This window comes from Loxodonta africana, chromosome 2 (genome assembly GCF_030014295.1).
Source record: "Loxodonta africana isolate mLoxAfr1 chromosome 2, mLoxAfr1.hap2, whole genome shotgun sequence".
NCBI classification, from domain to species: domain Eukaryota; kingdom Metazoa; phylum Chordata; class Mammalia; order Proboscidea; family Elephantidae; genus Loxodonta; species Loxodonta africana.
In genome coordinates, this window is record NC_087343.1 from 72,496,241 (window position 1) to 72,510,661 (window position 14,421).

At 40.6% G+C, this 14,421-nt stretch overlaps 1 protein-coding gene across 1 annotated transcript in view; it reads right to left on the minus strand.

Annotated features, from left to right (window-relative positions):
* Window positions 1–3,423: 3,423 nt before the first annotated feature.
* LOC135230424 (uncharacterized) overlaps window positions 3,424–14,421 on the minus strand; it is a 44,758-nt gene continuing 33,760 nt past the window's right edge. The window contains 4 exon segments of the mRNA XM_064279690.1: window positions 3,424–5,009; window positions 5,012–6,001; window positions 6,004–6,706; window positions 6,708–6,930. Coding sequence (XP_064135760.1) covers window positions 3,424–5,009; window positions 5,012–6,001; window positions 6,004–6,706; window positions 6,708–6,930 — 3,502 coding nt within the window.

The window sequence follows — 14,421 nt, forward strand, 5'->3', positions numbered from 1 at the left end:
TTTGCAAACCACATATCTGACAAAGAACTAGTATCTAGTCTATAGAAAAAATTCAAAAGTAAAGCAAACAAACAGTCCAAAGGTAAAATGGGCAAAACAGTTGAAGAGACATTTTATCCAAGAGAATACAGACGTGGCAAATAAGCAGACAAGGAAATGATCAATATTATTATCCATTAGGGAAATTCAAATGAAAACCACAATGAGATGTCACTACACACTTATCAGAATGGCAAAAAAAAAAAGATAGTGACAATACCAAATGCTGGAAAGGATGCAAAGAAACTGGATCACTTTGTAATGCTGATGGGGAGGTTAAATGGTAAAGCCACTCTTGAAACACATTTTGCCAGTTTCTTTTAAAATTAACCATGCAACTAACATATTATCTAATAATTACACTCTTGGGCATTTACCCTAGAAAAATAAAAACTTGTGTTCACACGAAAACCTGTACATAGATGGCCATAGCAGTTGTATTTATAATAGCCAAAAGGAAAAAACCCAGACATCTTTCAAAGAATGAATTTTTAAACAAACTGGTACACCCATAAGATGGAATACTAGCCAGAAATAAAAAGCAATGAACTACCGATACACACAAAAAATGTGGGTGAATATATAAGAAATTATGTTGAGTGAAAAAAAGCCAATCACAAAAGATTACATACTATATAAATACATTCATACAACATTCTTAAAAAGACAAAATTATTCAATGTAGAAGAGATTAGTAGTTGCCAGGGATTAGGTGTCAGGAAGAAGGTGGTTATGGATATAAATGGGCAATGTGAGGGATCTTCAGGGTAATTAAAGTGTACGGCACTGGGGTTATATATTGCCTCCACCACTTGTGTGTCGGGTTGTCACGCTGTTGTGGCTTGCATGTTGTTGCAATGCTAGAAGCTATACCACTGGTATTTCAATACCACCGGGGTCACCCATGATGGACAGGTCTCGCCTGAGCTTCCAGACAAAGACAGACTGGGAAGTAGGACATGGCAATCTAATTAAAAAAAAAAAAAAAAAGCCAGTGAAAACTTTGTGCATAGCAGCGTAACATTGTCTGATATAGTGCCAAAGATGAGCCTCTGAGATTGGAAGACAAGGACTAGGGAAGAGGTGCCTCCTCAAAGTAGAATCGACCTTACTGATGTGGATGGAGTCAAGCCTTCAGGACCTTCACTTGCTAATGTGTCATGATACAAAAAGAAACACCTGCAAACATCCATTAATAATAATAGGAACATGGAATGTATAAAGTATGAATCTAGGAAAATTAGAAGTCATCAAAAATGAAATGCATAAATATCAATATCTTAGGTTTTAGAGAGCTGAAATGGACTAGTATTGGCTATTTTTAATCAGACAATCATATGGTCTACAATACCAGGAATAACAAATTGAGGAGGGATGGCATCACATTCACTATCAAAAAGAACATTTCAAGATCTATCCTCAGGTACCACACTGTCAGCGATAGGATAATATCCATATGCCTACAAGGAAGACCAATTAATACGACTATCATTCAACTTATGTACCAACCACTAATGCTAAAGATGAAGAAATGGAAGAATTTTATCAACTTCTGCAGTCTGAAATTGATCAAATATGCAGTCAGGTTGTATTGATAATTACTGGAATGTGAAAGCTGGAAACAAAGAAGAAGGATTCTTACTTGGAAAATACAGCCTTGATGAAAGAAACAATACCAGAGATCCCATGATAGAGTTTTGCAAGACCAACAATTTATTCATTGCAAATACCATTTTTCACAACATAAACAGTGACTATACACATGGACTTCTCTGGATGGAATACACAGGAATCAAACTGACTGCATCTGTGAAAAGATATGATGGAGAACACAATATCATCAATCAGAACAAGGCCAGAGGCTGACTTCATAACAGACCATCAGTTGCTCCTATGCAATTTCAAGTTGAAGCTGAAGAAAACTAAAACAAGTCCACGAGAGCCAAAGTATATCCCACCTGAATTTAGAGACCATCTCAAGTATAGATTTGATGCATTGAACATTAATTAGTGAAGACCACATGAGTTGTGGGATGACATCAAGAACATCATGTATGAACAAAACAAAAGATCATTAAAACTACAAGAAAGAAAGAAAGGACCAAAATGTATGTCAGAAGATACTCTGAAATGTAGAGTAGCTAAAGGGAATGGAAGGAATGATAAGATAAAAAAACTCAAGAGAAAATTTCAAGGGTGGCTTGAGAAGACAAAGTGAAGTATTATAATGACATGTGCAAAAACCTGGAGATAGAAAACCAAAAGGGAAGACCATGGGCAGCATTTCTCAAGCTGAAAAAAAGATGAAGAACAAAGTTAAGTCTCGAATTTCAATGTTGAAAGATTCTATGGACAAAATATTGAACTACTCAGGAAGCATTAAAAGAAGATGGAAGAAATACACAGAGTCACTGTACCAAAAAGATTTGATCAACGTTCAACCATTTCAGGAGGTAGCATATACTCAAGAACTGATGGTATTGAAGGCAGAAGTCCAAGCTGCACTGAAGGCATTGGCCAAAAATGAGGCTTCAGGAACTGACAGAATATCAATTGAGATGTTTCAAAAATGGGTGCAACACTGGAGGTGCTCACTCATCTATGCCAAGAAATTTATAAGTGAGCTACCTGGCCAACCAATTGGAAGAAATTCATATTTATGCCTATTCCAAAGAAAGGTGTCTTAGGCTATGTTCTCTGGAGATCCAAAACCAGTAAAGAGTATAAATAAATATATAAGGAGAGAGATTTATATCAAGGAAATGGCTTATGTGATTGTAGGGGCTGGAATGTCCCAAGTCCATGGAGCAGGATAGAGGCTTCTCTTTATTCCTGTGGCCACATGCAGCTGGTGAACCCAAGATCAGCAGGTCAGGGAGCAGGGCTCCCCCTCTCAGGCTGTGAAGATCAACAAATCCCAAGATCTGCAGATAAGCTGATAGCTCAAGTCCCAAGAGCTGGAGGTCAGATGAAGAGGAGGCAGCTGCAGAATCCAGAATAAGCAAAAAAGCCAGAACGTCTGCTTATATTCAGATGCAGGCCACGCCCACAAGGAAACTCCGTTTCAACTGATTGGCTACTCACAGCAGATTCAGTCATGGGAATGATCACATATAAACACTGAGAATCATGGCCCAGCCTAGTTGACACACAATCTTAACCATCACAGTCCACCGTTTGTCAACTTGGCAGATATACGCATCTCCTTAAACCATACAGAATCTCTGAATAAAGACAATTATAAAGTCATACTTGTGCCTAACACGATACAACTAACATGGGTACAACCGAAAATGCACTAGCCCCATTTACATCTTATATTTTATAAGTGAAGAAAACAAAAATATTTGATGCAAGCGTACAAAGCAGAAATACTCATAACAATTACAGTACTCGTTTCTGCAACTGGTCACATGGCCATAATTGGTATTTGGAAATGCCTTCTTCCACTACCCATTATGTATTCCCTTTGCCCTCAGCAAGCACCTCAGCTGGTCATGGTTCTTTGCCTAATGGGGTGACCCAAACCTTCTTTCCTGAAAGGTCTGGATCATTAGTTGTGTCAGAACTGAGTTGCTGTAGTTTTACATTGACTTTAATCACAGGGCATGGTAGTACTAAGAGATGCCCTAAGGGGCCACCTGCATTCCAGGTGTACTACTTCCATTATGTAATATCAATTTGGTAACCAGGATCAATCACTTCGGCCAGTATGGTAACTCCCTTCTTTACCTGTTGATCCAGAGGCATAAGGAGCCCAGAGAGGCCAGTTGGCATTCTTAGCTTCCAGTTCAATGGAATCAGGGATGTATCTCCAGGTGGAAGCTTTCCTCCCTTTGAAACTAAGACCTCTAGACCTGTAGAGCATAAGGTTGTAGGGACAGGAAGCAAAAATCTTGCAAGCGGGTCACTAGGAGTAATAGTGAGTGGTGTCACTCTCATTTCCATTCTTTGATTCCTGGACCCATGAATCCTGACTATGGGAGAAACAGAAACATATATTGGACCCTGGTTTAGAGCATATACAGCCTCCTGGAGAACATTGCCCCAGCCCTGAAAGGTATTGCCACCTAGCTGGCACCATAATTGTGTCTTTAGAAGGCCATTCCATCATTCTAGCAAGCCAGCTGCTTCAGGATGGTGGGAAACATGGTAACATCAATGAATTCCATGAGCGTGGGCACACTGCCACAGTTCATTTGCTGTGAAATGAGTTCCTTCATCTGAGGCAATGCTATGTGGGATACCATGATGGTAGATAAGGCATACTGTAAGTCCACAGATGATAGTTTTGACAGAACCATTGCATGCAGGGAAGGCAAATCCATATCCACACTAAGTGTCTATTCCAGTAAGAACAAAATGCTGTGCTTTCTGTGATGGAAGTGGTTCATTGTAATCAAATTGCCACCAAATTGCTGGCTGAACCCCTTGCGGGATGGTGTCATGTTGGAGATTCAGTGTTGATCTCTGCTGCTGGCGGATCGGGCACTCAGTAGTGGCTGTAGTCAGCCTTGGTGAGTGGAAGTCACCTCCATCCCTGTTACTGTGGCCACTTTGTTCATGAGCCCATTGCTCAACGATGGGAGTAGCTAGGGAAAAAGGATGACTGGTTTCCACAGAACGCACCATCCTATCCACTTGATTTTTAAAATCAACCTCTGCTGATGTCACCCTTTGGCAAACATTCACATGAGACACAAATATCTTCACTTCTTTGGTCCATTCAGAGAAGTCTTTCCACATACCTCTTTCCCATAAGTTCTTGTCTCCAATTTTCCAATCGTGTTCCTTCCATATCCCTGACCATCCAGCCAAACCATCAGCCATAGCCCATGAATCAGTATACAGTCTCACATCAGGCCATTTCTCCTTCCAAGCAAAGTGAACTACCAGGTGCATTGCTTGAAGTTCTGCCTACTGAGAGGATTTCCCTTCACCACTGTCCTTCAGAGAGGTCCCAGAAAGGACTGTAGTGCTGCCTCTGTCCACTTGCGAGTGGTGCCTGGATATCATGCAGAACCATCTGTAAACCAGGCATGAGTTTTCTCTTCTTCAGTCAACTGATCATGAGGAACTCCCCATGAGGTCTTAGGTGCAGACTGGGAGATGGAAGGCAATGTGACAGGAATGGAGACCATGGGCATATAAGCCACTTCCTCATGCAGCTTACTTGTGCCTTCAGGTCCTGCTCGGGCCTGATCTTGTATATACCACTTCCATTTAAAGATGAAGCACTGCTGTGGACATCCAACTTTATGAATCTGTGGGTCAGACAACACCTAGTTCCTGATGGGCAGTTCAGGCTGCATGGTGGCATTGTGTCCCATGGTTAAGCATTCAGTCTCTAATAAGGCCCAGTAACAAGCCCACAGCTGTTTCTCAAAAGGAGAGTAATTATCTGCAGAGGATAGCAGGGCTTTGCTCCAAAATCCTAAGGGTCTGCACTGTGATTCACAAGCAGGGGCCTGCCAAAGACTCCAAGCAGCATCTCTAACTGCCACTGACACTTCAAGCACCATTTGATCAGGTGGATCTTATGGCCCAAGTGGTACAGTGGCTTGGATAGCAGCCTAAACCTGTTGCAGAGCCTTCTCTTGTCCTAGGCCCCACTCAAAACTAGCAGCTTTTCGAGTCACTTGATAAATAGGCTGGGGTAGCACACCCAAATGAGGAATGTGTTGTCTCTGAAATCCAAAGAGGCCCACAAGACATTGTGCCTCCTTTTTAGTTGTGGGAGCAGCCAGTTGCAATAACTTGTCCTTCACTTTAGAAGGAATATCTCAACATGCCCCACACCACTGGACCCCTAGAAATTTCACTGAGGTAGAAGGCATCTGAATTTTTGTGGGATTAATTTCCCACCCTCTAGCATGCAAATGTTTTACCAAAATAAGTCCAGAGCCATTTGACACTTCTTCCTTACTAGGTCCAATCATCATAATGTCATCAAAGTAATGGGCAGTGTGACGTCTAGTGGAAGAGAAAAGTGATCAAGGTCCCTTTGGACTAAATTATGACACAGAGCTGGAGTGTCAATGTAGTGTTGAGGTAGGCAAGTGATGGTGTATTGCTGGCCTTGCCAGCTGAAGGCAAACTGCTTCTGATGGTCCTTCAAAACAGATATGGAGAAAAAGGCATTGGACAGATCAATAGCTGCATACCAGGTACCAGGAGAACTATTAACTTGCTCAAGCAATGAAACTACATCTGGAACAACAGCTGCAATTGGAGTCACCACCTGGTTAAGCTTTTGATAACCTACTGTCATTCTCCAAGATCCATCTGTCTTTAGCACAGGCCAAATAAGCGAATTGAATGGGGAAGTGGTGGGAACCACCACCCCTGCATCCTTCAAGTCCTTTATGGTGGCAGTAATCTCTGAAATCCCTCCAGAAACGTGGTATTGCTTTTTGTTTACTATTTCCCTAGGTAGGGGCAGTTCTAATGGCTTCCACTTGGCTTTTCCTACGATAGTAGCCCTTAGTCCGTTTGTCAGGGATCCAAAGTGGGTGTTCTGACAGTTGCTGAGTGTATCTATTCCAATTATGCATTCTGGAACTGGGGAAATCACTACAGGATGGGTTCAGGGACCCACTGGACCTACTGTGAGATGGGCATAAGCCAAGACTCCATTAATAACTTGACCTCTATACGCCCCTACTTCGGGCCATAGTGGGCCCAAAATGATGTTTTGGGCCTCCTGGAATTAGAGTCATTTCAGAGCCAGTATCCAGTAATCCCTGAGAGCCTTGATTATTTCCTTTTCCCCAATGAATAGTCACTCTTGTAAAAGGCTGTAGATCTCTTTGGGGAAGGCTGGGAGAAAGATTAACAGTAAAAATTTTTGTCAGTGTATTGGGGTCCTTCCTCAAGGGGTCACAGCCTCCCCTTCATTCAAGGAGTTGTGGGTCTTTAAACTCACTCAAATCTGGGAATTGATTGAGGGAATGTGACTGTCTATTCTGGCAATTCAAGTTAGATTGCTGTTTACCTGACCTAGAATTCATCTGCTTGTACAAATCAAGTAAGTATTTAGTAGATTTCCTATGTATTTCACTCCAAGGAACACCATGACTATGTAGCCGACACCATAAGTCCATACAAGTCAGACTATTCTGATTACTGCTTTGACTCCACTGTCCATTACTGTAACCACGCCCACCTTGTCTTTGTCGATTGAGTGCAGCCGTTTGGCCCCTACTACCAAGGGATCCAATCAACCCCATTGCAGTTAGGTGTCTTAATTCAGTTAAGGGTGTTCCCACTGTCAAATCTGAGTTACATAGAATAGCAGTTACAGCAGTCTTTAAGGATGCTGGAGCTCCCATTACAAATTTGTTCCTCACAGTTGTGGTAAAAGGCGTGTCCTCTGGGCACTCCAGGTGTGGGTCTGTGGGTCTAACCTGATAAATCTACTCTAGCATGCCAATTTCCCTAAGCCTTTGTATACCTTCTTCAACTTGATTTAGTGTACACTACCTCATAATCCATGCTTCAGCAACCAAGCCAAATAAACTATTAGATTCTTTCCTAATTTCTCAAGCTGAAACACTGAATGAAGAATCTGTGCTTAGTGGGCCCATATTAATAAACTCAGACTGATCCGTCTTTATGCTCCTTGCACCATTATCCCACACACTTAATAGACATTCCCACACATATTCCCCAGTTTCTTGAAGCAGTTATTTTGGAATATAGTGTACCTTCTCCTGGGTCACACCTGGTGCTTCACCTTTTGGGGCTCACTGGGACTTATGTCTAGTTATAGGTCTAGAAGCCAAAATCAGTAGCGTGGAATTATTTTGAGAACATTCAGCATTGTTTTGTAAAGCATCTGCCTCAGGCAATGACTCAGGCAAGGGTTCTTTAGAGGCAGCTAGGCTAGGGCTAATCTCATTTGATGGGAGTGGAGATGCTAATGATTTTTTGGGCAGGGTGGTTTAGCAGACAAACATGAAGTAATCTCTTCAGATGGGAGTGGTTCTGCTGGCAGGAGTGATTCAATGGAATTAAGGGGCTCAATGTCTCCAGTTTCCTGGTTATATGCCTATATGTCCCCATCCCAAGTTTCAGGATCCCATTTCTTCCCAATCAATGCCCTTACTTTAACTTCAGACACCTGTCGAGGTTGGCAATTGAGTTGGTATTGTAATTCAGCCACTCTTACAACAAGGCTCTAGTTTTGGTTTTTGGCAATTTCAGCTCTGTTACTACAAGAAATAAGGCTTTCTTTCAAAGCACAAATGGAAGCCTTAAGGCCATTTATGTGGCACTTGAGCTTTGACTCTGAAGCCCTGAGTGCATCTCTTATTTTTACCAGTTTGTCTAGCAAAAGTAAGACCAACCAACTAGCCTCCTTATATTTCTCATTTTGACAGAACTATAGAAATATGTCACACTTGTGTTCACCTGGAGCCTTGCCTGTCACCAATACCTGATCTACTGGTGGTGATATTTTGTGCAATTGTATTGACTCCTCATGCCATGGATTAGCAGCGCCCTCTTTACTGCTAGAAGCAGAGTCATTAACATCTTTAAGACTAGCCAGACTTGAAAACCAATTTAGAAAACTCATCCTTACAGTTTTGTTTCTCTAGAACCACTCTTGGTACTAAATGTTCTTACATTGGGTTCTCTAGAGAAGCAAAACCAGTAAAGTGTAAAAATATGTACAGAGAAATATTTACGCCAAGGAAATGGCTCATGAGATTGTAGAGGTTGGAACATCCCAAGTCCACGGATTGGGATAGAGGCTTCTCTTTATTCACGTAGCCACAGGGGCTGGCAAACCCAAGATTGGCAGGGCGGAGACCAGGGCTCCCACTCTCAGGCTGTGAAGATAGATGAATCCAAGATCTGCAGATAAACTGACAGCTCAAGTCCCAAAAGCCAGAGATCAGATGAACAGGAGGTAGCCGCAGGATCCAGAATGAGCAAAAAAGCCAGAACATCTGCTTATATTCAGATGCAGGCCATGCCCCCAAGGAAACTCCCTTTCAACTGATTGGCTATTCACAGTAGATTCAATCATGGGAGTGATCACATATAAACACTGCGAATCATGGCCCAGTCAAGCTGACACACAATCTTAGCCATCACAAAGGGTGAGCCAACTGAATGTGGAAATTATCAAACAATATCATTAATATCGTGCTCAAGTAAAGATTTGCTGAAGATCATTCAAAAACAGTTACAGCAGTACATCAACAAGGAACTGCCAGAAATTCAAGCCAGATTCAGAAGAGAACGTGAACAAGGGCTATCATTGCTGATGGCAGATAGATCTTGGCTGAAAGCAGAGAAAACCAGAAAGATGCTTACCTGTGTTTTATTGACTATGCAAAGGCATTGGACTGTGTGGATCATAACAAATTTTGGATAATATTGTGAGGAATGGGAATTACAGAACACTTAATTGTGCTCATGGGGAACCTGTACATAGACAAAGAGGCAGTTGTTTGAACAGAACAAGGGGATACTGTGTGGTTTTAAGTCAGGAAGGGTGTGCCTCAGGGTTGTATCCTTTCACTGTACTTATCCAGTCTGTATGCTGAGCAAATAATCTGTGTAGCTGGACTACATGAAGAAGAATGGGGCATTAGGATTGGAGGAAGAGTCATTAATGACCTGCATTATGCAGAGATACAACCTTGCTTGCTGAAAGTGAAGAGGATATGAAGCACTTACTGATGAAGATCAAAGACCACATCCTTCAGTATGGATTATATCTCAACATAAAGAAAACAAAAATTCTCACAACTGGACCAATAAGAAGCATCATGATAAACAGAGAAAGTAATGAAATTGTCAAGGATTTCATTTTCCTTGGATCCATAATCAATACCCATGAAAGCAAAAGTCAAGAAATCAAACTATGCATTGAATTAAGCAAATCTGGAGCAAAAGACCTCTTTAATGTTAAAAAGCCATGGTGTTTTTAATTGCCTCATATAAATGTGAAAGCTCAACAATGAGTAAGGAAGACCAAAGAAGAATCGATGCCTTTGAATGATGATGTTGGAGATGAACGTTGAATACACTATTGACTGCCAGAAGAACAAAAACAAAAAATGTGTCTTGGAAGAAGTACAGTTCCAATGCTCCTTAGAAGCAAGGATGGTGAGACTTCGATTCATGTCCTTTGGACATGCTATCAAGAGGGACCAGTCCCTGGAGAAGGACATCATGTTTAGTAAAGCAGAGGGTCAGTGAAAAAAAGAGAAAGACCCTCAAGGAGATAGATCACCACTGTGGATGCAACAATGGGCTCAAACATAGCAACGATTGTGAGGGTGGCAATGGACCAGGCCACCGTCGTACAAAGGGTCACTTTGAGTCAGAACTGTCTCAGCGGCACACCTAACACCAACCGCAACATATGTTGACTGTATCAATGTCAATATTCTGGTTGTGATATAGTAATATAGTTTTGCAATACTTTTGGGAGAAACTGGGTAAAGGGTATGCAGGATCTTTCTGCATTATTTCTTACAAATACATTTGTGGTTCAACGATTACCTCAAAGTAAAAATATTAACAACCTATACTTCAAATTTTTCTATTTCTGTCTCTTTTTTGGTAAATAGTGATTTTCACAGAATTTTTCCATTTCTATGTTATCAAATTTATTGACTAAGTTGTTTGTAATATTGTCTAATTATCCTTTTAATATCTGTTGTGTCTGCAGTGATGACTTCTTTTAGTGATACAGTAATTTCTGAGGGTATTTTCCCCTCTTTTTTTTTTTTATTTTTGCTGAGTCTTGCAAAGTGTTTACTAATGCTTTTGATCTTTCAAAGAAACAACTTTTAGTTTTGTTGGTTTTCTATTTTCTTTTTTATTGATTTGCTATTATTTTTATTCTTCTGTCAAAAGTCTGTCTCTGAGAACAGACCCTGTAATGGAGCTTGGCTTGCAGGGTATTTAATAGTGATTGTCACCTGTGGAAAAGAGGAGGCTAAAACCCCACTGGTCCAACTGTGATTGAGGCCTGACAATGCTCCGACAATCCTCTAGGTGTATATACACAGTGTCAAAGAGAAAAATTAAGATACCTTACTTCGACTTTAAGAATCAAATACCATAAAGAGCCTGACCCAAACTGCAAAAGCATTGACTTTTTTTTCTTTCTCCAGAAGTTGTTCGGTAGCTATATAAATTTGTCTTTTCCTGCTAGAAAAAGAAAACCAAACCAAACCCATTGTTGTCAATTGAATTCCAACTGATAGTGACCCTATAAGAGTAGGTATGACCTATAAGGCTTTCAAGGTTATAATCTTTATGGACACAGATTGCCACATCTCTCTCCTTGTGGAGTATCCGGTGGGTTGAACCGCTACCACTTCACAACCAGGGAAAAAGATAGTCAACAGCAAAACCATTACTTGGTGATTTAATGAAAAAGACTCTAGGCTTACTTAATTTAAATTTCAAAAGGTCTCTTGAAGCAAGTAGATAAAAAAAAAAAAACCTATTGCATAGAGTTGAGTCTGACTCATAGCGACCATCTATAGGACAGAGTAGACCTTTCCCATAGAGTTTCCAAGGCTATAAATCTTTAGAGAAGCAAACTGCCACATCTTTCTCCCACAGAGCAGCTGGTGGATTCAAATCGCTGACTTTTCAGCTAGCAGCCGAACACTTAACTTCTGTGCCAATAGGGCCAAATTTTAGCAGCCAGGCTAGAGACCACTTTGTGACCAGATGTCAGCTGATCCCAGTAAAATGGGAAGGACAAGATTCCATCAATCATGTTAACATTAGCCAATGGTTGCTCTTGTATTCTTCTCCCTCTTTGTAAACTTTATTGTAACTAGCCTACTTTGAGCCATTTGCTTTTTTTTATAGAATAAGAATGGTCTCCCTGCATGTAGAATAACTGCTCAGAATAAACCTTATGTTTTAGTTTCTTTGAGTTTTGATTATTTTTACAGCTGTCTATATAGGCTGTCAGTGTATAGGTTGTTAGGAGCACCCTGCATTGGTCTGAAACGACTGAACCTTTATACTTCTACCTCAATCAGTCACTGGATGGGGACCTTCAAAGAAAGGTGTACCCTTTGGCAAAGAGGGTGCCAACAATTGAGGCAAACTTTGAAGGAACTGGTCAGACAGGGACTATCTGCTGACAACTTGAACACACAATCTTCATTGACATTGACAGGGGATCTGGGCATATCTCTGTGTCTATAATTTTCTTCTTTCTTTGAGAATACTTTTCTTCTTTTACTAGCTATTTTAGATGGTCACTTAGATCGTTGTTTTTAAGCCTTTTTTTTTTTCTAATATAACCATTTAAAGTCAGTATATTTCCCTCTAAACACAGCTTTAGCATTGTCTCACCGATTTTGATCCATTGTTTTTGCATTATTTTTTTACTTCAGAATATTTTCTAATGTCCAGTTTAGCTCAATATCAACAGTCAGAACAAGGCCAGGGGCCAACTGTAGAACAGACTGTCAATCACTCACGTGCAAGTTCAAGTTGAAGCTGAAGAAAATTAGAACAAGTCCACAAGAGCCATAGTATAACCTTTAGTATATCCCCCCTGAATTTAGAGACCATCTTAAGAGTAGATTTGAGGCTTTGGACACTAATAATTGAAGACCAGATGAGCTGTGGGATGACATCAAGAACATCCTACATGAAGAAAACAACAGGTCATTAAAAAGACAGAAAAGAAATAAAAGACGAAAATGGATGTCAGAAAAGACTCTGAAACTTGCTCTTGAACATTGAGTACAAAAAAAAAAAAAAAACTAAACCCAGTGCCATTAGTCGATTCCGACTCATAGTGACCCTATAGGACAGAGTAGAACTGCCCCATAGAGTTTCCAAGGAGCACCTGGTGGATTCAAACTGCTGGCCCTTTGGTTAGCAGCTGTAGCACTTAACCACTACGCCACCAGGGTTTCCTGAACATTGAGTAGCTAAGGAAAACAGAAGAAATGATAAACTAAAAGAGCTAAACAGAAGATTTCAAAGGGCAGCTCAAGAAGACAAAGTATTATAATGACATGTGCAAAGACCAGGAGTTTAAAAAAACCAAAAGGAAAGAACACACTTGGCATTTCTCAAGCTGAAATAAGAGAAGAAAATATTCAAGCCTCAAGTTGCAATACTGAAGGATTCTATAGAGACAATATTAAATGACACAGGAAGCATCAAAAGAAGATGGAAGGAATACAGAGACTCACTTTACCAAAAAGAATTGGTCTATGTTCAACCACTTCAGGAGGTAGTGTATGATCAGGAATCAAGGGTACTGAAGGAAGAAGCCCAAGTTGCACTGAAAGCATTGGTGAAAAACAAGGCTCCAGGAATTGATGGAATATCAATTGAGATGTTTCAACAAACAGATGCAGTGCTGGGTGTACTCACTCGTCTATGCCAAGAAATTTGGAAGACAGCTACCTGGCCACCTGACTGGACGAGATCCCTATTTAGGCCTATTCCAAAGAAAGGTAATCCAGCTGAATTTGGAAATTATCAAACAATATCATTAATATCACACTCAAGTAAAATTTTGCTGAAGATCATTCAAAAGGAGCCGCAACAATGCATCAAGAGGGAACCGCAAGGAATTCAAGCCGTATTCAGAAGAGGATGTGGAACCAGGGCTATCATTGCTGATGCCAGATGAATCTTGGCTGAAAGCAGAGAATACCAGAAATATGTTTACCTATGTTTTATTGACTGTGCAAAGAAATTTGACCATAGATCATAACAAATTACAGACAACATTGTGAAGAATGGGAATTCCAGAATACTTAATTGTACTCATGAGGAACCTGTACATAGATCTAGAGGCAGTCATTCGAACAGAACAAGGGATACTCTGTGGTTTTGTCAGGAAAGGTGTGCATCAGCGTCGTATATTTTCAACATACTTATTCAATCTGTATGCTGAGCAAATAATGGGAAAATCTGAACTATATGAAGAATGGGGCATCTGGATTGGAACAAGACTCATTAACAACCTGTGTTATGCAGATGACACAACCTTGCTTGCTGAAAGTGAAGAGGACTTGAAGCACTTACTGATGAAGATGACCACAGCCTTCAGTGTGCATTACACCTCAACATAAAGAAAACAAAAATCCTCACAACTGGACTGGTAAGCAACATCAGGATAAACAGAGAAAAGACTGAATTTGTCAAGGATTTCATTTTACTTGGATCCACAATAAACACCTGTGGATGCAGCAGTCAAGAAATCAAAAGACGCATTGAACTGAGTAAAATCTGCTACAAAAGACCTCTTTAAAGTGCTAAAAAGCAAAGATGACACCTTGAAGATTGAAGCGCCTGACCCAAGCCACGGTATTTTCGGTTGCCTCATGTGCATGTGAAAGCTAGACAGTGAATAAGGAAGACCAA